Below are 24,660 nucleotides of genomic sequence, written 5' to 3'. Positions count from 1 at the left end.
AGCAGCAGACAATGGGCTGAGATGGTAAGGGCGTATATGGAGAAAAGTGACTCCAAGAAAAACAGTGTGCTGACTGCAAACCAAAAATAATGGCACAGAGTCTAGAAACGAAAGTGGCAAATGGCTCTCTAGGTATTCCTGATGGAAGGAATTTCTCACCATTCCTTCATATCTCAGACAAAGGAAGTCACCATAATCACTATTTCTGGGGAGAATTTCAAGTGCTGAGTCAAAGCTCATAGACAAGTATGCGTGGGTGGACTTTATTCCTTGTGTGTATAGGCATGAAAATGAGTCTATGAGAAGATGCAAAGGATCCTTGAATTGATGTTCAACCTCACACCACTTGCCACCTCCATATTCACCATTCAGTTGACTGTAACTCCTGCACCGTCCCATGGCTCTACCTTACTTTGTTTTCATCTATCCTCTCTTCTTTGCCTAAAGATGAAACTCTTCATCTGAGCTTTCAATGCTATTCCCACTCTCCCATTCCCATCTTTTCCAGGTAATTTAGTTAAACAATATTAAACAAGTTCTTAACATCATCTAACGATTGTGTTTCTATCACTCTTTATATGCTGCCAGGCTTGCCAGAGCTTTCAATAAGTTAATGAACACTGGCAATCTCCAAAAGGAGGAAAAAAATGTACAGTGTTCCTGAACTTGTTTGGCCACAGGACTTTTGTTAGATGAAGCAGTGTTTTTCTCCATATTAATTTCATCAGCTATTGAAGTCATACACTGTTTTGTACAGCTTCTTGGTTTTTCGTCTTCCACAGAGCCCAACATCATGGAAGACATATTATTAGCAGACGATACATTAATGGAAGATTGGCTAACAGATTAAAGTTTCGGTTACTCATTTATTTAGCAAATATTTATTGAGCATCTACTATGAACTTTCTAGGCATTGAAAAAGAGGAAAAAGTAAACAAATAAGTCCTTACTCTTAGGAAGCTTACTTTTTAGAGGCAGGAAAAACACTAAAAAATAAATACATAACATGTCAGGTGGTGAGGAGTGCTAAAAAAATAAAGGAGAAAAAATTTAAAAAAAATAAAGGAGAATAAGAGGAGCAGAAATTACAGAGATGGTAGAGGAATGTTTTACAGAATGACATTTTATTCAAGTCGGGTGAAGGAGAGCACTCTGAGAATTACCACTTGTGCAAGTATCTAGTAAGAAAGGGAGCAAGCCTCATTGCTATCTAGGAAAAAGAGGCTTGGTGAACACAAAAGCAAGGGCCCCACACTGGAAGCAGGTTTGGCAGGTTTGCAGATGGCAAGGAAAATGGTGTGACCAAAGTGGAATCAGCGTGATAGAACATGCTTGGTTAGAGAGAAGGTCAGAGATGGCCAGTCTCTTGGTTGCTCTACAACTTTGGATTCTACTCCAAGGGAACTAGGAAACCATGGGTGGGGGGTGGGGGTGGGGGGGGTGTACAGATTTGTCCTAATGTGAGTTGTGTTTTAAAAGGATCACCTTGGCTATTGTTTTGAAAATGGCCTAAAGACAATGTAGAGATAGCACAGTTATTTGAGTATGTCATAATGGGTAATGGTGCATTAGTGACACAGTGGAAGTGTAAGAAGTCATCAGAATCAGAATCAGAATTATGTTTTTTAAGTAATTACAGAGCATACAGGAGATACAGGGTATAGGTAACTCTTCTACAGCATTTCATTGGAAAGGAGACATCTGGAACAACAGTATTAACATGTTTTCATTCTCTCTTCTCTTTTTCCAATCTCCCCTTCCTTGTTCTCTCCATCTCACCCCCACTTTTAAGAAGACATACAGTCTTGATTACAAGACTTTGATTCTAAACTGAGACATCTAGTGTTCCCATCCTCTCAGGGGCAAAATTAGCTCAGATAAAATCAGTATTTATTTTAGCTTTCAGTTTCAATTTCTTTTACCATAATTAAAGAAAAAGTATCTTGAAAATCAATCATGTTTATGAATGTATGGAATTTTTAATTGTATGTAATACTGCATATATTAAATTGCCTGAATATCATCAATATGGACTTAAAAGAGGCAAATTGACCAGTTATTTCTGTTTCACACATAAGGAAAACAAGGCTTAGCATAATCATCAGTTCAAGTTGATATGACTTGTTAATGGCATACAGTCTGGGCCTCTTCTACAGTGAAGTTCTCAACCTGCTTCATGTCTTCTTTATTTAAATAAGCTATACTCATTTTATTTAGTAAGATCAAGAAACAATTCCTTTACTTATCACTAAATTAACTTTTTTTCATATGGCAGAGGGGAAGAATTCACATTTAGAAATGTTCCACTTTAAGACATATCTTATAAAATGATTAAAACTTCCTGAATATCTAAGGGTAATTTATTTCCAAACATATATTGCCTTAATTTTTCTAAACTTATAGGCTATGGCATGATTGCAAAATCATTTAGGAATTATGAGAGCAAAATCAATCAAGACACATTTTAAAGGCTGATGTTAGTAAATATCCACTCAATGCAATTGTGATTTCCGGATTTCCCAATGATGTCCTCTTTTTCAAAACCATTATTGTACTTTAGTATGTAATTATATTAGTGATGATTTACATATCACTTCTATTTCCTTTTCTTTAAAATATACCAAAAATACTGTATTTTACTGTAATGAATTAGCTAATATGAAAGATAAAGCAATATACAATATATCTAAAGACAACCAATCTTATGGGTCCTTTAAAAATATCAAAATTTGAAAATTTAATATCTTAAGTAACATCATATACATTAAAGGCATTGATTATATGTGTATATGTGTTTGTATTACACATCTTTTAAATCTTTAAAAGTTTAGAGTCTATGCTAACGATGCTGTTAAAAACTAGAAACAAGGGGCGCCTGGGTGGCTCAGTGGTTTAGGCCGCTGCCTTCAGCTCAGGTCATGATCTCAGGGTCCTGGAATCGAGTCCCGCATCGGGCTCTCTGCTGGGCAGGGAGTCTGCTTCCCTCTCACTCTCTCTGCCTGCCTCTCTGCCTACTTGTGATCTCTCTCTGTCAAATAAATAAATAAAATCTTAAAAAAAAAAAAAAAAAACTAGAAACAAATGTGAATAACAAGGCATACTAAAAATTGTAACAACGTCTTATAATTTTATTTTTAAAGTTTTATTTATTTGAAGTGGGAGGGGCAGAGGGAGATGGAGACAGATAATCTCCAACAGACTCCCCACTGAATACGGAGCCCCATGTGGGGTTCATTCTTAAGACCCATGAGATCATGACCTGAGTGAAAACCAAGAGTCAGACACTCAACCAACTGAGCCACCCAGGAGCTCAAAATTATAACAATGTATTATACTGCCCTAGTCTATAGCAAAAGTAAGAAAGGTTATCATGTATCTGAACAATTCATTAGCAAAAAACAAATATTTACGATCCCAGTGGAATCCACTCCAAACTATGTTCCAAATCTGAATACGGTTCAGCTCTTCCCAAGTCCCCAGGACCACCTTAGTCCTAGTCATCATCACCTAAACCAGCTGGTCTCAGGTGTTCCACTCCTGCCTCCAACACAGCTGGAGGCACTCCCCAAACAGAAGTCAGTTTGTGTACTCCCTCTTGCTCTTCAACCTTCAAGGGTACCCTTCCACATTACAATCAGATAAAAAGTTCTCCCTCTGGCTTATAAGGCCTTCCATGATCTTTTCCACCCCTCTCCTCAACATTCACCATACTCCAACCACACAGCCCTCTTATGACTCTAGCATTTGCTATTTCCTCTCTTGGCTTGCCTGGCCCCCTAACTTCATTTACCATCTATGCTCAGATGTCAATTGCTGGGAGAAAACTTTCTTGGCCGTGCCTAAAATAGCACTCAAACACCTGTGCCCTTTCTCTTCACCCTTATAATATACGTCAATACTTGACATAGTATAACATTATATTATCTTTTTTAATTGAGATTTTTTGTTGAGATAATTGTAGATTTGCATGCATTTGTAAAAATAAATACAAAGAAATCTCATGTACACTTTGCCTAGCTCCTCTCAACGGCTAACATTTTGCAAAACCATAATATAAAAGCACAACTAAAATACTGACATTACTACATCACTCTTATTCAGATTTCTCCAGTTTTACTTCTATGCATTTGTATAAATGTAACTAAGTCTATACAATTTTATCACGTATGTAGGTTTGCTCATCTATCATCCCAGTTGATATACTAAATAGTTCCAACACCACAAAGGTATCTCATATCCTCTTTTAACTACATTCAGCTACCTCTCTTCTCCTCTAACACTTGAAAACTACTAATGTGTCCTCTATTTCTAAAATCTTGTCATTTCAAAAAGTTAACATAATTAGAATCATCTTGTATGTATTCTCTTGGGATTGGCATCTTTTTTTCACCCAGCTTAATTTCCTGGAAATTTATCTAAGTTATTGGATGTATCAACAGTTCCTTCCTTTTCATTAATGAGTGGTAAGTATGCCATGGTATGTATATACAATTGTTTAATTAACCATTCATCTGGGCATCTGGGCTGATTCTATTTTTGGCTATTACCAATAAAGCGGCTAAGAACATGCACATATAGATTCTGGTGTGAACTTAAGTTTTAATTTCTCTGGGATAAATGCCCGAGAGGATGATTGCTGGGCCATATGGTAAATGCATACATCATAGTTTTTATTACCCATTTCCCCATTACGATAGAAGTCCTATGATACCAGGGACTTGGTTATTTTGGATCAGTGCTGTATTCCAGTGTCCAGAACATACTTGGCACAGAACAAGGAGTTAACATATATCTTTTGGCTGAGTAGACTTCAGAGCCTTATGGAGCCAATGTGCACAGATGCTTTTGCTTTTATAACTGATTAAAATGAAATGAATCTGCAAAAAGTCTCCCTGGGAAAAATGACTGAGACGAGAGTAAGAGAGGTGTGGCCTCTGAGGTGTCAATTTGAGCCCTAAATGGAAGAGCAGTTAGGCTGGGCAGCTGTGTGTATAAAGCCCCAGGGAACACATCAGTTGCCTGGATGGCCACCAGCGAAAGACAGAGCTGCCTACTGCTTAGCAGTATTTTCAAGATGGGACCAGCTGCAGAGTCAGGGAGCTTGTATTCTTTCCTAAGTACATGTTGGCACCCTGGCAAAATAGTAAGTAAGCTCCAAAAAAAAAAAAAAATGTCAAATGTGTAAATAAATAAATTACTTCGTCACAGGATTGGGTTAAGTTTTCAGGGGAGAATGAGGCTTTACACAGGCCACTGGGATCAACGATGGTAGTTCAGAGAACAGAAATTTGGAAATCAGTGTTAAGAGCACAAGCTGGGAAGCCTGGGAAATTTGGATTACATGCAAAAAATTTTATTTTTTAAAAATTGTATTTGTGGTACTACCTCTATTCCTGGAGATCCTTTTACATAATCATGAGTCAATCAGTTCTAGAAGGTCAGGTCTATTAATATAAATACATCACTTCATGAGTATAACCTTCTGGCAAAATTTGTTTAACGTGTTTTTGTCCAGAATTTGTTTTCCTGACAATCAAATTTCTTTCAATAAGTAACAGGAAAAAAAGAATGTTTGACTGTTATTAAAAGTAGCAATTTTCAAATATTTTGAGTTTGTGAATATGTGTGTATCTTATTGCAAAAAATCACAAACTGTGTCCATATTTGAATAGTGTAAATATCCATTATATATATATCTCCCAGGACAGTGCTCTTTGTAAGGCTCCTGAAAAGGGTGAAAACACGAAAATTAAAATGCCTTGGAACTCTGATAGATTAAGGGATAACATATTTTAAGAACAGTGACCTAATATCTTTGGCCTGATTCCTTCAATCAGTTCTTGCTGTAAATGGTTGAAAATAACAAAATTCAATAAGGTTGCATGATTATATATTTAATGTGGGATTATGTTTGTGTATCCCAAACTCGGTTTAAGTATTTCTCTGCTTAGATTTTTAAGACATAGTAATTCCTCATGGTATGGTTCTAGAACACTGATTCCCAGCCTTGGTTGCACATTAGAATCGTCTGGGGAGATTTAAAATTCCTAATGCCTAGACCATACCCCAGACCAATTAAATCACAGTCTCTGGGGTGAGAGCTAGGCATCAGTATTTTTCATAGGTCCCCAAGTGATTCTAATGTGCAGCCACGGTTGAGAATCAGTGTTCTAGAATCATCTGCATTAGTTTCACTAGCATACTTATTAAGAGTCAGACCTGGGTCCACAATTATATGATTAAATTGGAATACCTATAGATGAGCAAAAGAAATCTGAATATTTATCTGTACTCCCAGATGCACACTAAGTTTGAGAACCTCTGGCTTCTAGAATTAAAGTGGCTAACACTGACCTGTAAAGTCATCGGTGAGTAGGGCAATTTGAAATTTCAACCCACAGTCAGAAAATGTTCTGGGGGTGGAGATAAGTTTATTTTGGAAATCTCATTAGAGGTATTTAGCCAGTGTAGTTACATCGTTTGCAGGTGTCAGTAGTCACTTCAGGTAAAGGTTCCAAACAGTTTTCAAGTAAATACTTTATTAGGGGAAACTGATCTTCCCATGTAAAGCTAAAATAAAGAGGCCATCAAGCTAAAACTAGAAAGAGCAATTTTAAAAAAATAATAATTACTTATAAGAATTAAAGATGTTGAGAGGAATTCTTATAGAAAAGCATAGAGTTGCAATTGAGCGTCCCCTTGCCCACCACTCACTTTTTCCTTAAAAAAACTACAATTGAAATATTTTCAAAGGAAGGGAAAAAATAAAGACCAACAGGAATCCCCATTATATTTAAAAGCATTAGCTCAGTAGGGATAGTTAACCCCTTAAAATATGTGAAGTATGTTCTCAAATCTCTCATCTAATCCTAACAACCTGTTTAGATCAGCTCTCCTTCCTTGAGGAATAAGAACGAAGAAAATTTGTGCTTAATGGGAACTAAAGGTTGGGAGCTGCGCATGCTTAGGGAAGAATGGTCAGAATGCTCTGAGTGGTAACATGGACAAGGAGTTCTGGGAATGAAGATACTGTCCTTCCCTAAGGCATTAGATTTGTTTCTAGGCAACAAATAAAATACGATTATTTCCAGCCAGCCCAAAATCCAGCTCCCAGAATAAAATTGCATATATAAAAATATCTTCCAAAAGTCTAACCTTTAGACAATTTTGGTGCTCAATTCATCCTATAATTTACATCTTACAATTTACATACACACACATATACACATGCATATATACATATATATATATATATATATGCACACACACATATATATATGTCTGTGTGTGTTTCACATTATTCTATGGTATTTTAAGAATGTGTATAATTTGGTAATTCCGTATAAAAATTAATATCTATCATTATTAGTTTTATAAAATTATAACCTCTGCTACTTTCATGATCAAAAATGTAATGGCTAAAATCCAAAACCCTGACAGTAAAAACAAATGCTGGTGAGGATATGGAACTCATCCATTGCTGGTAAGTATGCAAAATGGTAGAACCACTGTGGAAGGCAATTTGAAGTTTCTTACTCTCAAGCATCCTTTTACCAAATGATCCAGCAATTGCACTTCTAGGTATTTACTCAAGTGAGTTGAAAATTACGTCATGCAGGACAAAAGAAAAACCTGCACACGAATGTTTATAGCAGTGTTACTCATAACTGCCAAAAAACTGGAAACGACCAAGGTATTCTTCAACAGGTGAATGAATAAGCAAACTTGATACATCCATAAATTGGAATATTATTCAGTTTTTTTTAAGCTATCAAGATACAAAATGACATGGAGGAACCTTAAATATATATTGCTAAGTGAAAGAAGTTAGTCTGAAAGGGGTACATACTATATTATTCTAGCCACATACACTGTAGGATTCTAACTACATGACATTTTGGGAAAGGCAAACTGTAGAGATAATTAAAAAAAAAAATCTGTGGTTGCCAGGGATTTGGCAAGGGAAGAAGGGATGACTAGGCAGAGCACAGAAGATTTTTAGGTCAGTGAAACTATTTATGAGGCTATGGTAGATTCATGATATTATGTATTTTTCAAAATCCATAGAGCTGTATAATACAAAAAGTGGACCCTAATATAAACTATGGATGTTAGATAAAAATGATGTATCAATATCATTGTATCAATTGTAACAAATATACCATATTAATGGAATGTTAATAATAGAATAAACTATGCAGGGAGGCGGAGGGATAAATGGGAACTCCCTGCTTAATTTCTCTGTAAACCTAGAAGTATTCTAAAAACTAAAATCTATTAATTGAAAAAAGATCATGTGTAGATAATATAAATGCTGGCACTGGAAACATTTTTTTTCTAATCTGTAACATATTGACAAAATGGTTGTTAAAGTCAATCTATTAATTATGTATTTATCACTCCCATATCATGAAGCTTAAAAATTCTTTAACTAGTTAGCTATATTCCCAAAGATACTTAATTCACATTCTGCCACACAGAACTAAATTATTACCCCCCCAACATATGGATGCCTGAAGAATTTTTCTCAATCCTTTTTCCAAATGAAATGTTCATATTATATTGGTACATTTCTCATTTTCATTGATTTTCAATATAGTTTTGATTTGCAATAGCGATAATAAATATTTTGCCTATAACATAGTTATGTAACTGCAAGCTGATTACTTTCAGCTACTGAAAGCCTTGTGCAGTACTTCTCAAACTTCAGTATGTGTGTGGGAGTCTACTGGGGATCATTAAAAAAAAAAAAAAAAAAGCTAGTTCTGATTTAGCTGATGTGAGGTGGTCCTGATAAAATACATTTCTAACAAGCTTCCAGCCAAGGCTGATGTATGACCTCTCACTTTGAGCAGCAAAGTTCTAGAGCACATTTGGACCATGAGAATATTACCACTGTGAAAAAATTAACCCAAATACCTAGCAGTTCTTACAAGGGATTAAAGAGCTGTTTAAAAAAGAGAGAGAGAGAGCTGCTTTTTTGTTTCTCCTACCTGAAAAAGCTTTTGGGGCTCCCAGAACTTCTAAATCTGTTTTCCAAATATATAACTCTTTTCAATTTCATCCATAAAGAGAATGGCTTGATAACCTTTGTACGGTATGCAAGCTACCCATTTAGCTATAATACTCTCCTAGCTTGTATGAACCAAAGACCATCCATCTCTAGTTCAATTCCTCAATTTGTATGTCTTCAATCGCAGAAAGGTCAAACAACTGGCTCAAGGTCATTTAACCAATAACTGTAAAGGTCAGGTCTAAATCCAGGTCTCTGATTTTAAACCCAGTCCTTTCTCCTCCATTCTCTGTTACTGATAATGATCCACTTCAGAGAATAGGGACTAGCTTGTTGAGAACACAAAATCCCAGTTCTGCATTGAATCTCTCAGCCTCAGGCTTCCCAGGGCAATTCCTAACATGGATTTAAAGTCTTGTGGGGGAACCAGGTGCAATAAGGGAGAGAATTATTTTGTGCCTCAAAATAAGCCTTGAAATTCAACAAAATTATGTGAATTAATGAGCTTATTTGAATATGGTATAAGGTATGAGAGAAAAGACTTGGATGTTCCACCATGGAGAGGGCGGCCAAGAATGGTTCTATTTCTTCAAACCTGACGGTTCTCTTGAAAGCATTCATAGCTAACCACGTGTGGGAGTAAGAGGCGGACAGACACCTCCCCAGGACCTTGGCCAGAGCAAACTCCCTTATACTAGGATAATCAAATGGTGACTAGATGTCTTCAGTGGGATTTCTAAACTACTAAAGATAATGCAAACTAAATGTTTCTTCACAATATGAAGAAAACAAGTCTGAGAGATGTGAAAATAATATTGTGCCATTGTACAGATATTATTAGTTGGAACTCAGATTTGGAGTTTCTCGACCCCTGGTTTAAGGACTAGCCCCAATTCACACTGATAACAGCAGTAGTTAGGATTACAGAGCTAGTCAATAGGAAATATTTAAGTGATACTAGTGTCTACACATGCTGTCTAAATACTGTCCTAAGGATTTCTAATGGTATGAATCTGTGTATACCCTTACTCTCTCCCTCCTAGAGCCCTGCCGCATAGGAATGAAAAAGTTAGGATAATGGGACCTTGGGAAAAATTCCTGCTTCAGAACTTTGGACAGCATCCCATTATGAAAATTCTGTCCTCATTTAAAAGGGGGACTCCTCTGTAAATGTACATATGTATTGGATGCAAGTGGCTCCAAATTAAGGTGCTTAGCTGGGTGGCCAGACTGTCTTCCTCCGGGCACTACTCTGACACCATATTACAAAGATTTGTAAATACCTAAGGTTAGAAATATTCTCTTCATGGGATTAAGTGACTGTCAAGGCAGCCAAGATTTTGGGCTCCCATGACTATCTCCTTGGGGATGTTCTGAGCTGTTTGTGTGTAAAAGCCAAGCAAGGACGCCACAATAAGGGAGAGTCAGCCTTGATTCTGAGAAATATGAGTAGCTCTCAGTTCCTCGTGGGTGATCGGAGCTCTTAGAGATAATTACAAGCAGTTTAGGTGCCTGTTGTAAGGAGCACAAATGCCACTGTACTATAACAGGCTTCTGTGGAAATTTTACAAATTCCCAGCTACAGCAAGTCTCCAGAAAAGTACATTATGCTCCCATCGTCTCAGAGCCAGGAGGTACTCTGTGTTTTTGGCTGGTGGTTGGAAATCTGGCTCTGGATGATACAACGAGCTTCAGCTTACTCATCCCTAACACCATGGTCTTCACCATCCCTCCAGTATTTAGAGCTCATATATTCATTCCTCATTCTTCCTACCACGTGCCATTCCTCTGTTCTCCTCCTTCTGATCAGAATCCTCTCCTGCCTTCAAGACTCGGCTCCCGTTCCTCAAAAAGTTGAAAATAGAGCTACCCTATGACCCAGCAATCGCACTACTGCGTATTTACCCTAAAGATACAAACGTAGTGATCTGAAGGGGCACGTGCACCCGAATGTTTATAGCAGCAATGTCCACAATAGCCAAACTATGGAAAGAACCTAGATGACCATCAACAGATGAATGGATCGAGAAGAGGCGGTATATATATACAATCGAATACTATGCAGCCATGAAAAGAAATGAAATCTTGCCATTTATGACGACGTGGATGGAACTAGAGGGTATTATGCTAAGCGAGATAAGTCAATTGGAGAAAGACAACTATCATATGATCTCCTTGATATGAGGAAGTGGAGATGCAACACAGGGGGTTTGGGGGTTAGGAAAAGAATAAATGAAAACAAGATGGGATCAGGAGGGAGACAAACCATAAGAGACTCTTAATGTCACAAAACAAACTGAGTGGGGCCAGGGGGAGGAGGGTAGGGAGAGGGTGGTAGGGTTATGGACATTGGGGAGGGTACGTGCTATGGTGAGTGCTGTGAAGTGTGTAAATCCGGTGATTCACAGACCTGTACCCCTGGGGCTAATAATACATTATATGTTTATTAAAATTTTTAAAAAAAATTATTAAAAAAAAAAAGACTCGGCTCCCAAGTGACAGCCTGCCCTGATAGCACACTGTCCACAGTGGCCTCCCTGCTGCACCCCCTTCAGCCATTAAGGACCCTGACCACTTGCTTGGCATTTATGTTGAGCCATACTTCTAAGAAGACAGAATCACAGGCAGACCTATTTTGTTTAACTTCCCAGGGTAAATAAGAACAGAGATAAAAGAGAGAAATGCAGGTAACATATCTGTTGAACTTTCAAAGATTTTCACACTAAAAATGCCAGTGTGTAAGAAGGAGGGAACTGGCTCATAGACAGGGCCGGGTGGACAGTTTTCTTTTCTTTTATATCTCTGAGCCTCATCAACAGAATAATATCTGGGAAGCCTGAAGAGTATAGCTGCAGGACAAGTATGAAAGAAAGAGGCAGACATCAGTTTAAAGTAAAAGGCAAGATTTTGCAAGTGTGGCTGGAGAATAATGAAAAAGAGTCAGCACAAAACTACTAGCCCCATACACCACTGGGAGGAGTGAAACATAGTTCAGGAGTCCTCCGTGGGAGATGTGATATATTCAGTGGGAGAGAAGCAGCATTAGCCAAGTCTCAGGGTTCTTTGCTGCGGGAAGCTCCTATCAGTCTATGACCAACAAGAATGATAATGACTTGTATACTTCGCAATCAATACTAATAAAAGCACAACGACTATGGATGACTTACTGTGCTGACAGTGAATCCCATTAAATCCTCGAGGACATTTACAGACGTAACCTATGAATGTGTCCCCTCGGTACGCTTCACTTATTTCACAGGTTCCTCCATTATGGCACGGATTAGGGATGCAGGGACCTGAAAGACAGAAGAAAAATTGCTGCATTATGCATACGCTTGAAAGGAGATACTGGGCCAACCTTTTGCGATTAACAATTTTATAGAGAAAAGTGTTCTGGATATGAGTGGCATAGGAAATGGAGCAGTTGGGCGGGGCTCTGAGACTAACAGGCTAGGATTGAAGCGTGGTTTCCTGACGTTCTAGCCATGTGGTCTTGGAGGATTTATTTCACCTTTCTGTGCCTCAATCTCACCCTCTGTCAAATGTCAGTATTAAAGGAATCTATCTCCAAGGGTGATGATACACAGGTGAAAACAATTCCCAAATATAAAACACCCGAACAGTGTGTGATGCACATGAAGCAGTCTAAGAAGAAATATTAGCACGGAGTAAAATACTGGTATTAAGTTCTCCGGATTGTAAAATATCTTCTGCATGTTTCAAAAGTAATACTGAACCGCAATTTCTGGAGTGATGAACACTGAAGAGCTTTTATAAAACTACTGGTAAAGACAGCATAAACTGGCAAACGACTGTAACCACGCAGTCCAAGGGAAGTGGATACCTTCTTGCAATACTTTCATTGGTTATTTATGGATTTGTAGTGGGGCATACTTCTGTGAATCACGATTTTTGCCAGTCTATCAGAAGTAGCTCATCAAGTTACAAATATGGGGAAAACCGGGGGGAAAGGGGAGAGGGAGAGAGAATCCCAAGCTGACTCCCCGCTCGAGGAAGAGCCTGACACAGGACTTGATCCCACGACCCTGAGCTCATGACCTGAGCTGAACATAAGAGTGGGCAGCTTAACCAACTGAGCCATCCAGACACCCCAGGCCCATAGTCATTTTAAGCTTTGAGAAAGTGTAACCTCACCAGAGCGTAGTACCTGTGACAGCCAGTAGAAGTGTGGTGTCTGATCTCCTTTGGAGAAAACCAGCTGTTAGCACCAAGTGGGTGTAGACCTGGGCTAGTCCTATCTAACTATAGAAAGAGTAAAGCTCTTTCTACACCATCTCCCTTCCTTCCTTTTCTCTTTTTGGAGGTGACAGGTTTATGTCACAGTCTGAAGGCTCATCCTACCTTCTCTTGCTTCCACTCCCCCCAATAATCTTTTGCATCTCTAATTCTTACAGTCTTACAGGTGGCTTACAGTTGACTTCTTTGAACGATGCCAATTGACCCGGGTCAGAATCCAGACTGGACATTGGGAGGAAGGGAAGAGAGAAGTTGAAGGAAGAAAAAGCTCTCCCTGGAAGATGAAGGAAGACCAAGGAAAAATATATAGTATTCTCTAATTTTGTCTTTTTTCATTTTGTTTAACTAAAGAGACATTTATGAGTGAAAGAAAAGCCACTGAAGAGAAAGTTAAGATGTGCATATTAGAAAAGAAAGAAGAGTAATTAAAGTCTCATTATGCATGAAAAGGTGTATGCCTAAGTCCTGGAGGAAGATTAGTCAAGAAAAGGAGCAAGGGGTTTTAGCAGAGAGTAGGGGGGCAGTGAAAGGGCTGGGCACAAGAACAGTAACAACTTGAAGCAACTAGGTGAGAGCTCCACGAGGCAAGGGTGCTGGAAGAGTATAAAGGTGAAGGACTCCTTAAGCATTGGTCAAAGCCATTTAAAGACTTACGGAGACAGAGGCAATTGCCCATCATCATTTTGAACAGTGCGACAGAATGTTAATGACAGGAAGCACTTAGGAGTTGGGCAACATTGTCTTGCATTGAGTCAAGACTTTAAAATTTGATTCCTTTCTCCAGCAACTATCTTTGAAACTCAGTTTATTCTAGTTTAAAATTTCATGAAATACAACAGCTGTAGAATCTAATAAGAATATTCATGAAATAGAAAACAATGATGCAATGCTATTGTGTCTGAACCTTATTGATAGGACTTAACTTTCAAAAACTGAAAAGAAATTAGTGTACCTGTGATTTTCCTCCAGACACCTTCATATCAATTAAAAATAATATATTGATTTAAGTAGGCAGTTTTGTGTTGTGCAGTATATGTTAATTAAACTAATGAACACCTGCCTTAAAGATGGTACACGGCCAATGTTTAAGAAAGGAAGAAGGTGCAACACCAATGATCAATGGTGCAACACCAATGATCAATGATTTTGTGGCAATTTGAATCAGGTTTCTTCCACTACTAAAAGATGCAAAGCATGCCACAGAACTCATCTATCCTCTTCTTTCTTAGTTTCTATTTCTTCCCTCCTCCACATTAATTCACATTTGATGGTGCCTTGCAATTTACAAATTCTTTTCACATAAATAATCTCATTTATTTCTCACAACTCCATGAGGTCATTGCCATTACTATTAGCTTTTAAATTAAAAAAAAGGGGGGGGGAAGGACAAATATCTTAGATAATGTTTCTCAAATGAACATCTATAAGGGATGCATTTAGGTCTCAAATTAACAGTCTATGATTCCAAAACCTACATTTTTTTTAGAGACTGAAAAGCTGGGGTAGGGAGAACAAAATAAGAGTGATATTAGAGTTTCGATTCATCAGTTCACTTCAAAATAAGAAAAATTTTAAAAAAAGAAAAAGAAAAAAATAAGAAAAATCATGACAGGTTTTTTAGTAACTGATAAGTGATAGCCATGTAAATAGCTGCTAGAGAAAAAAAAATACGTATAAGCAATTATACTGAAAGAATTGTGTAATTTTAAACAAACAAGGAGACTTGGAGATCACCTAATCCAATCTTTCAATTTTGCAGATGAGGAAACAAAGTCTAATAAGAATTCAGAGATTTCTCAAACTAAAATAAAACAAAAAACCCAATATAAGAAAAAGTGGGCTTGAGGACTTGTATCTAGGAGGAAAAATGTTGTTAAAACCAAAAGTGATTAAGCTATTCTTTTCCCCTCAAGAGAGTGATTTAATTTATATCAGACAGGAAATAAACCTTTTCTATGCTCTCTTCTTCCTACAAAGCTGTGAGGGAGGGATTTAAAACAACAACAACACAAAAGACTGAAACAGTAAGGCCTCTGCCAGGTCTTAGGTGCAGTTAAAGCCACCATTCCAAGAAAGGTGGTCTATGATGTGACTTTGCAGAACAAAGGGCGAATATGAGCCTGATAGATGACTCCACATACTCAAGCCCATTGCACCTAGGAAAAGTAGAACTTGGCTCGAAGTTGAGGATGAGCTAGTGGCTCTGCATACTAAAGGGGAGAACTTAGGAATGGATGGAGAATACCCATAAGAGGAGACACCCAAAACAGCTGGAAGTGGATTTGAGGGACAGAAGCGGGTCAAGCACTATGTTGGGAAGCAGTAATAGGTGAAGAAAAGTAGTTAGCAAGAAATTATGGTCTCTAAAATTCGGGTTTAATTTGTTAGCACAGCTGCTATGTGAACTGTCTGCTAGGGCATCCAGATCCACACTCATGTCTACCAGGCACACATACCTGTGTGTGGTGTTTGGGGAAATCAAGAGGAAAGGACTATGCCATTCATCTGGCTCATACTGGCAGAAAGGAAGACACGCTACAGCACGTGAAGCCCAAGGGATTCAAAAATCCAGTGGCTACAGGAATCTGAAGACAGAGCTGACAGGGGTATTTAAAGTCCAAGGCACTCTGGATATATCCTGAGGGCATAGGTGAAGTCTGTCTAGCAATCTTGGTGCAGCCTCTGGGATGCCCAAAAGAAATGAGCTAGAGCACTAGAGCTGATTTTATTTACAACCAAAGAACATCATGACCTCAGTGGACATCTGAGTTTCAGAAAAAGATTACCTGTTAACAGAGGTCACGATGGCGGTTATTTTTCCTATTCTGAGAAATTCTATAATTTTCATTTAAAGGGTGAGAATGAGGTAAAGCCAATGGGGCAAGGGTTTAACCTTTCTAGAGTGCTTTAAATGCTAAGCAACATGAAGTATACATAGTATTCTTCATAATGCTCTGTAAGAACATACCTTTGGTTTTTTTAGAACCAAGAAAACAGGCTTACTCACAGCAAGTAACATGCCTAACTGGAAAAGACAAGATTTTAACACACTCCGCCTGACTACAAATCTCTACTTTCCATTAAGCCGTACTCCCTGCCATGTTGAAGATCTGCACATTAATATGTTGATCTTGACAGATGACAGGATCAACATGAATTCACTAAGCATGTTCATATAAATAACACAGGATTCCAAAGCCTTCCTAAATGGAAATATTTCAGAGTATTTTCAGCAAATGGGCCAGGGTGTATTAGATATTATGAGTATAGATAGACTCTACCATACTAACGGTACTCCATCTCAGCTATGTTTGAAATCAAGTGTCAGATATGAATATCTTCCCAATATTATTTTGTAATCACATAATCTGTATGTATATACTCTTGCTTGCTCTAGAAGGATAAGAAAGAAAGTGACCATGCCCAACATAGAGGTTTCATTTGTTTGTTTGTCCCTAATAATCATACTATGAAACTCATTGTATGCCTTGTACATACTTTTCCGGGGTACTCATGATAGAGTGATGAAATGAGTGGTTACGTCTCCCTTTTCCCCAATAAACCTTAAATTCTCAATGAGAGGAGTCACAGTCTACACATAGCAAGTTCTTGATACATTCTGAATAAACAAGGGGATGGCAAAATGAGTGATGATCATTTCATCTTTTGCTTAAACCCCATTCAAATTGAGGTTTATAAGATATCAATATTTTTGGCTTTTCACCTCATAATTAATTAGGATACTTTCTGTAACCTTTCTACACCTTTCAAGGTTCAAGTTCTTTAAATTTGTAATTGGGTTCCAATATTTTTTTGTCTCTAATAGATCTTAAGCTACAAGGCATTACATCTGTAAATTATTACAACAGTAAATAACAGGTTAGAAGGTAAACTTGTGCATAATAATTACATGTATCTTAATTCTTTGGCAAATGTAGTATCAAGAAAAATGTAACATTGTATTATCTCATCAACAGTGTTTTGGTCTCCTAATTTACCAATTCCTGTGTAAATAAAGACATTGACTTAAAGCTTTAGCAAGATGAAACAATTAGAATATATAAATTAGTACATAAAAATACTAAAATAAATATAGCCCCAGGTTTCAACTAATGTGGTAGCCAAAAATTTTTGTAGTTGAATATTGAATAGTGACAATTAAAATATATATTAACAGTTTCCAGGTTTCTTTCTCAAAGAGGTAAGTGGTAAGGTAAACATATGAGAATTAGAGATCTTAGGAAATTCCTTTCTGCTTTTGTGTTTTCCCCCATCCAATAATCTCATCTGTTCTGATGCTGAAAATAAGTATTATTAAAGGTGTTGGCACACCGATAAAGAAAAACCATCGCCTATAGCGTATATTGTTGCTTGCACTATGAAGATAAGAAAAACAGTGGCCCTGACCTTGAACAATATAGAACAGTTTGGGGGTTTTGGTTGTTTTAATTTCAGGTTAAATACATTTATTCATTAGGAAACTATTATGTGCTGAGCACTCTACTAGTAATTTGGATAAATACTTTCAATGGAATTAAAATTATCAGCAGCTGGAATAGTAAGCTCACAACACAAGAAAATACTTAGTCATCCAGTTGATGCACCTCGCTTTTTAAAGGTAATTTTAATGGTTATCCTTTACTGAAAATATAATATGCTCAGTATTTGTAAATATATATAGTAACTATATACATTTATAATTCTCTCTCTCTCTCTTTGTATATATATATAAACTGTATGTATATAGTTTATATAATGGTTTCTTGGTTTCTGGAAACTTAATTCTAGGATTTCCTTCATGAAATCATATTAACAAATGTTTGCAATATGCTTACATTCTTCATTTTTACTGCCAAAACTATATATATTTGGGGCATCTCATATCTTTTCAGTAACATGTAAAAATACATATGTATACATATATATGTGTATATATACATATATATGCATATACATATATACATATACATATATGTATATATGTGTATGTATATATACATATGTACATATATGTATACATATATATATTCTGTAACATGTAATATATGTATACCATTTATTTTAAAATTTTGTTCTGCTATAAAATTGTTTTCAAAGCTGTGTATAAGTCGTGTATGTCTTACACAGAGCTATGAAAACAAATTTATAGTGGAGCAAAATTTTAAAACAAATGAGAATTATTGAACCACTTAGAGCTAGTAAAAACAAAAATAAGACAAACAAAGGCTATCTTAATTCCTTTCCACTTCAAAAGTCTCTTTTAAAAAGTCTGCTTCTTTTAGTATTACAGGTATAGAACGGTGATTACAAGATTCAGTTCTGATTAGTATTCATGAAAGTCCAAATCATCTGATTAGACAATAGCACATGGTACTCTCATGCCACTTTTAACAATAAAGGCATAAGTGGACTTTTAAGATACAAAAGGCTTCAGGGAGTTTTAAAATCAATAATGCTATAATACTTTTGTAGGTAATCTTTAAGTAGCTCCTAACACAATGGGAACAGTATATGATCAATATTAATGAACAACCGGATTCAACAGCATGCTTTCCAGGCATTTTTATGCAAGCTCATATAAGTATGTCAACAAGATTAATTGCTCACAAAAGTAATGGATCTATATGGTTTGCGACTTTTCTGCATCTGCTTTCTCACAATTCCAACAGTCGAGAGTTGAATTTATTTCCATACGTGTAACATGATTAGCTTTTCACACATTCAGCGACTATGCCCCAAATCACGAACTCCTTATAGTGAGTAACCAGATTATTAGGAAGTAAATAGGTTAACGCTCTCTTGTGATTATGTGTACACAGACTCGGTCAATTTTACAAATTATTCTCCCAAAACACTGACACTTAGATATTAACAATAAATGTACATTTTAGATTGTGTCATAAGGAAATGCCAATCCAGCAAATGCAAGAGCACAGTTTCACCTGCTGCTCTTACAGTACAATGAAGTAGGAAGAGTTCACTTCAAAGTCTGGTCTTAAAAACACAGGAAAGTTCTCTGATCATAGTGTTGTTTTTACATTTAATAAGGTTTGAACATTTTGGCAGTTGCCATTTTGAACCATTGCCACTCTATTTTAAAACTAGTTTGAAAAAGAAGGAATTATTCTGGGAATGTTGACATGACTGATGCTTCCAAACCATGTTTTACACTTATTTCTCCTTCTCCTCATCCCCTTCCCTCCTCTTCCCTCCTCCTCCTCTCACTTTACATTTCAGAGTGCAAATTCAGCCATTTGAGAAGAAAAATTATCTAGGGGTATTTTATACATATAGAGACGAGTAAACTATTAAAAAAAAACAATGAAAGTGTTCCATTTTACAGGAGAATGTGCAAATTTAACAAACTGTTCTTTAAATGTAAAAATATATGAATAGATTACGGAAACTGAAACATGAGACTAAACAGAGTTGGTCTTTTTTTTTTTTTTTTTAAGAATATTTATTTATTTATTTGACAGACAGAGAGATCACAAGGAGGCAGAGAGGCAGGCAGAGAGAGAGGGAAGCAGCCTCTCTGCTGAGCAGAGAGCCTGATGTGGGGCTCGATCCCAGGACTCTGAGATAATGACCTGAGTCAAAGGTAGAGGCTTAACCCACTGAGCCACCCAGGTGCCCCTTGTTTTTGTTTTTAAGTACCTACAGATAAACTTTCCCCTTAAGAATTAATACGGGACTCTATATATAATCGTCCACAGGAAAGCACTGTGACAATTAGTGGCTAACGAAGTATCTTTAGAGTCCCTACCTAACAAATTACTACAAAATAGGTGGCCTCAAACAATAGAAATTAAGTCTCTCAAAGTTTTGTAGGCTAGAAGTCTGAAATCAAGGTGCCAGGATGGCCATACTCCCTCTGAAGGCTCAAGGTAAAAATCTGTCCTTTTCTCTTTCAGCCTCTAGGGGCTCCTAAATTCCTTGGCTTACAGCAGCCTGATTCCAACTGCCTTCAGTCTCGTACTCCTTTTTCCCTGTGTTCTGCTTGTTCACTCCTTTCCTTAGAAGGACATCAGTCATTGGATTTAGGGCTCACTCTAATCCAGGATGATTTAATCTCAAAATCCTCGATTATTTACATCTGTGAAGGCCCTGTGATGAGATGAGTTTCATTCCCCCCTAATTCATGTTGAAGCCCTAACCTCCAGCATCTCAGGATGTGACTGTGTTTGGAGAAGGGGATTTTAAACAAGTAATTAAGGTTAAATGAGGTCCTATGGGTGGACCCTAATTCAACCCAACTTTCCTTTTAAGAAGAAGAAATCTGGAAACACAAAAGAGACATCAGTGATATGCACACACAGGAAAAAAGGCCATATGAGGACAAAGCAAGAAGTTGACTGTCTACAACCTAAGGAGAAAGCCTTCAGAAGAAACCAAAGTTGCTGACACCTTGATCTTGCCCTTGGAGGCCTGTGAGGAAATGTATTTCTGTTGTTTAAGCCACCAGACTATGGAATTTTGTTATGGCAACCCTGTCAAACAAATACATACCCTATTTTCAAATAAGGTCACAGTCTGAGATTCCTGGTAGACATGAATTTTGGAGAGGTACTATTCAAACCACTTCAGTCCCCAAGTAGTTGTTTTCTTACAGCAATGGAGTTGATTAAGGAAACCAGAGCCCTTATTTATTGTTAAGAGTTGGCTGGCAAAGCACTCAGATTTATCAACAATTAACACCTTAGCTAAAACTAATTTTACTTGGCTCTCATCACAAAATCAAGAGAGCATTTTAAATCTGAAGCAGTGCGTAGGAAGACTGCTACTTACATGACATCAAGGAGGATCTGGAACTATAAGATAGAATGAAGTACCAAAGAAAGAAGTAAGATTTCTTGGGGGCTGATCTTTATCCATTTAAAACTTTTGTGTGGAGTTGGGCTTGCCAATGGCAGTCTTTCTTTAGGCAGTCTACCAACATTCTGAGAAAGTCATTATATGAATTATTTCTATAAATACTTGTCAAGAGTTGTGTCACAACAGTTGATGTCATCTTTTTCTAATAAATAAGTATCTTATTAAATACTAATATGACTTTTTAAAAAGGATTTATTTATTTATTTTGAGAGGGTGAGTGGGTGAGAAGGGAAAGGCAGAGCGAGAAGGAGAGAGAATTTCAAACAGACTCCCAGCTGAGCACAGAGCCCAATGCAGGACTTGATTTCACATCCCTGAGATCATGACCTGAGCCAAAATCGAGAGTCAGACACTTAAATGACTGAGCCACCCAGGTGCCCCATTAATACGACTTCTAAAAAATAACTGCAAACTATAGCAAAAGGACCTATCATTTTACAAAGGGGTAACTACTGCCATTGCCACACTTTATCATGGAGTACAACCTCTCACCCTCCTCCCTATCTGTCCTGCACTACTGCTGAAGGAAGATTCCTAAACCACCACCCACATAATAGAAATTCTCAGTTTGGCATGTTTTCTTAAGCAAATGGAAATCTGTTTCAATATTGTCTAGTCATAATGCACACACATTTTTTAATCCTCCAAAACATGCTATCTTGAAACACCTTTAGCTAACCAACAATATTTGCTGATTGTGTAATTTCTTTAAAGATTTTATTTACTTATTTAACAGGGAGAGAGACAGAAAGAGAGAGAACACAAGCAGGGGGAGTGGGAGAAGAAGAAGCAGGCTTCCTGCTGAACAGGGAGCCTGATGTGAGGCATGATCCCAGGATTCTGGGATCATGACCTGAGCTGAAGGCAGACGCTTAACGACTGAGCCACCCAGGCATCCACTGATGGCATGATTTTATCATTAGTAGAGCAATATATAGTGAATACAGACAAAAGACAATGTTGCCCTTTGATTTTCTTTCTAAAACAAAGAAAATCTGACATAAAATACCTATAAATATGAGAGAACACAGATAGAAGCCTTAATGAATGTCTTATGAAATTGAATTATTATTGCTAAAGTTAGTAACATAAGACCTGGGTATACTTTGAAATATTGGGTCAACAGAATAAACACTCCTAAAATCTAAGAGAAACATGGATATCAAAAGTATGGACCATTATGAAAATCAAATCATACTTTTTTTTAAAGATGGCCACTAGCATAAGAGTAATGATTTTCCTGTGAAAATTGCTATGAAATTTCAGAAACCGTAAATGTAATTCAAGCTAATTGATAAAACCAACCTTTAGTAATGTTTTATCAGTCTAAGGGGAAAAAGCCTTTTTCTGTTTCTAGTAACTGTAAAAAGCCAGCTTTGGTTATCTCTATGAAATTATAACAATTTATCTCCAATTTCTTAAAAAGCCCTCTTTAACCAGGGAGCTGATTCCAAACAGAACTCTGCAAATGACTTATCTGAGACGTGCATCTGTCCAACTCACATGTCACATCTTGCAAAATACAATTCAAGCTCAAGAATACATGTCAGCAGGTGGTGCAAAGTAGTAAGACACCTTTCCAGTTTGCCATTAGCCATCCCTCTTCTACATGTCAGTAGGAAAGGATATAGATTAAAGACAGAGCAGAGACCAGTGTTTTCTATGTGTATTATTATAAGCAAATATTTGAGCCCAAGTTACAGGAGCATCAAACAATCTCACTTCTCCACACAGGGTCTCTAAGAAGCTACAAAATTTCCATGTTCTTCATCAGTCTTTCTTTGACAACTTTTTACCTTTTTCAGGCTCTGACTGAACTTGCCACCTGTTACATGTGTCTAATATCTAACTGGACATTGCTTCCTTCTTTAATTATTTCATGGTCTCTCTTGTCTCCCTGGTGAGATTGTAAATTTATATAAGGTTCCTATAAACTACTTGTGTATAGAAACACCTCCTTATATTTTTGTATCCCCAAAGACTCTGATAAAATGCTAGATACTTTGATGTTGCTTTATAAATGTATGATGATTGACTGAAAATTATTATTACTTTTAGGAATCAGTATATAATCCAAATAACTAATAATGGTCAAAAAAATAAAAACCCTCTAAAGTTTAGAGAGTGGATGCATTTTCATCTGTAGCTTTTTCTCATCCACACGTAGCAGGTTTCAACCACTAATTTTAAGCCTGAGGCCAAGTCTAATTTTCACTGTTGAAGTCTGTCACAATTTGTAAAATATCAGATTATAATCTGATAATCTAATAATTGTGATATTATAATCACAAATTGGTGTTAAAAATAGGTGTAACAAAACAGCAAACAGGTGCACTATTTCCACAAAACTACAGCTCTTTCTCCTGAAACCTAGAATACTGGCTTTGATTTTTGAAGGCAGTGATAGAAAGTGGGGGAAAGGATTTCTATTTTTGCTTTTGGAATCTGCCTTGCTGTCATCCTAATCATGAGGCAGCAAGATCCCTGTGGGAGAGGTTCCAGCTACACTCAGATGGGAAGGGTGACTATCCAGACTTCACAGCTGAGAATGCTGGAAGCACAGCTGGACAGGCGAGTTACCGCTTAGATTGCCTCCTCAGGTCTCGCATGTGGCTTCTTTGTGGCAGACTTGAGAAGGCATAAAACAAAGCAGGCATGGATTCTGGCCAGCTGGCCATCTGTTCCTTCACCCACTGTGATAATTTGGTCTTGTAGAATTTTGTTAAGTGAGCATTAAGTAATGACCATGTCAAACAGAGTGCATAATGAATGCTTCTTAATCACTGGATAAAAGCTTAGGGGATGCTTGCCCAAACACAGTAAAGGTCACTGACACAAACCAAAATTAACACAAGAGAAGAGGAATTAAAGAGATGCAAAACAGAAACTTTTTTTTTTCCATTTTTATTTCTGATCATATTGAGTCATGTCAAATAGATGATGGAGGTCTCATGAGGAAGCTAGGTAATATCATCACAGTTTCTACTATCTGATTATGCATATATCAACTTATATTGGTAAGCTACAGGAGAATTTTAAAACATAAACAAACTGTGACGGACTTGGTCATCCTGACCTGAATTGAAATCATTTAGAGTTAATATCAAGCTTTTCCAAATAACTCCCCAGAATAGCACCAAGTAGTCACAGATGGGTCCAAATATTTTGTTATTTTTTTTAAAGATCAGCTGAAGTTTCTTATGCTAAGAAAGCAGCCTTTCCCTCAGAGACAATTAATAATTGCAAAATAATAAAATTTTTTAATCTCCCAAAGGACATGTAATGATATATTCAGTGTATTATTGGGACAGTCCCCTACTGATTGGAAGTTGAGTCTATAAATATGGATCACTCTTCTTCTTCTTTTTTTTTTTTAAGATTTTATTTATTTATTTGACAGACAGAGATCACAAGCAGGCAGAGAGGCAGGCAGAGAGAGAGGAGAAAGCAGGCTCCCTGCTGAGCAGAGAGCCTGATGCAGAGCTCAATCCCAGACCCTGAAATCATGACCTGAG

General features: G+C 37.1%; 1 protein-coding gene across 1 annotated transcript in view; it reads right to left on the bottom strand.

The window, feature by feature from the left end:
- The window catches only part of EDIL3 (EGF like repeats and discoidin domains 3), a gene marked incomplete at its 5' end in the record, with an annotated part of 295,014 nt that overhangs the window by 207,715 nt on the left and 62,639 nt on the right, over positions 1 to 24,660 (bottom strand). Inside the window, one exon of the mRNA XM_080804329.1 lies at positions 12,181 to 12,309. Coding sequence (XP_080660455.1) covers positions 12,181 to 12,309 — 129 coding nt within the window. The remainder of the gene's footprint in view (positions 1 to 12,180; positions 12,310 to 24,660) is intronic.

Source organism: Martes martes (assembly GCF_963455335.1).
Source record: "Martes martes genome assembly, chromosome: 5".
In the NCBI taxonomy this organism is placed as follows: Eukaryota; Metazoa; Chordata; class Mammalia; order Carnivora; family Mustelidae; genus Martes; species Martes martes.
The sequence above is the reverse complement of the archived record's forward strand: the minus strand, read 5'-3'. Positions and strand labels throughout refer to the sequence as shown.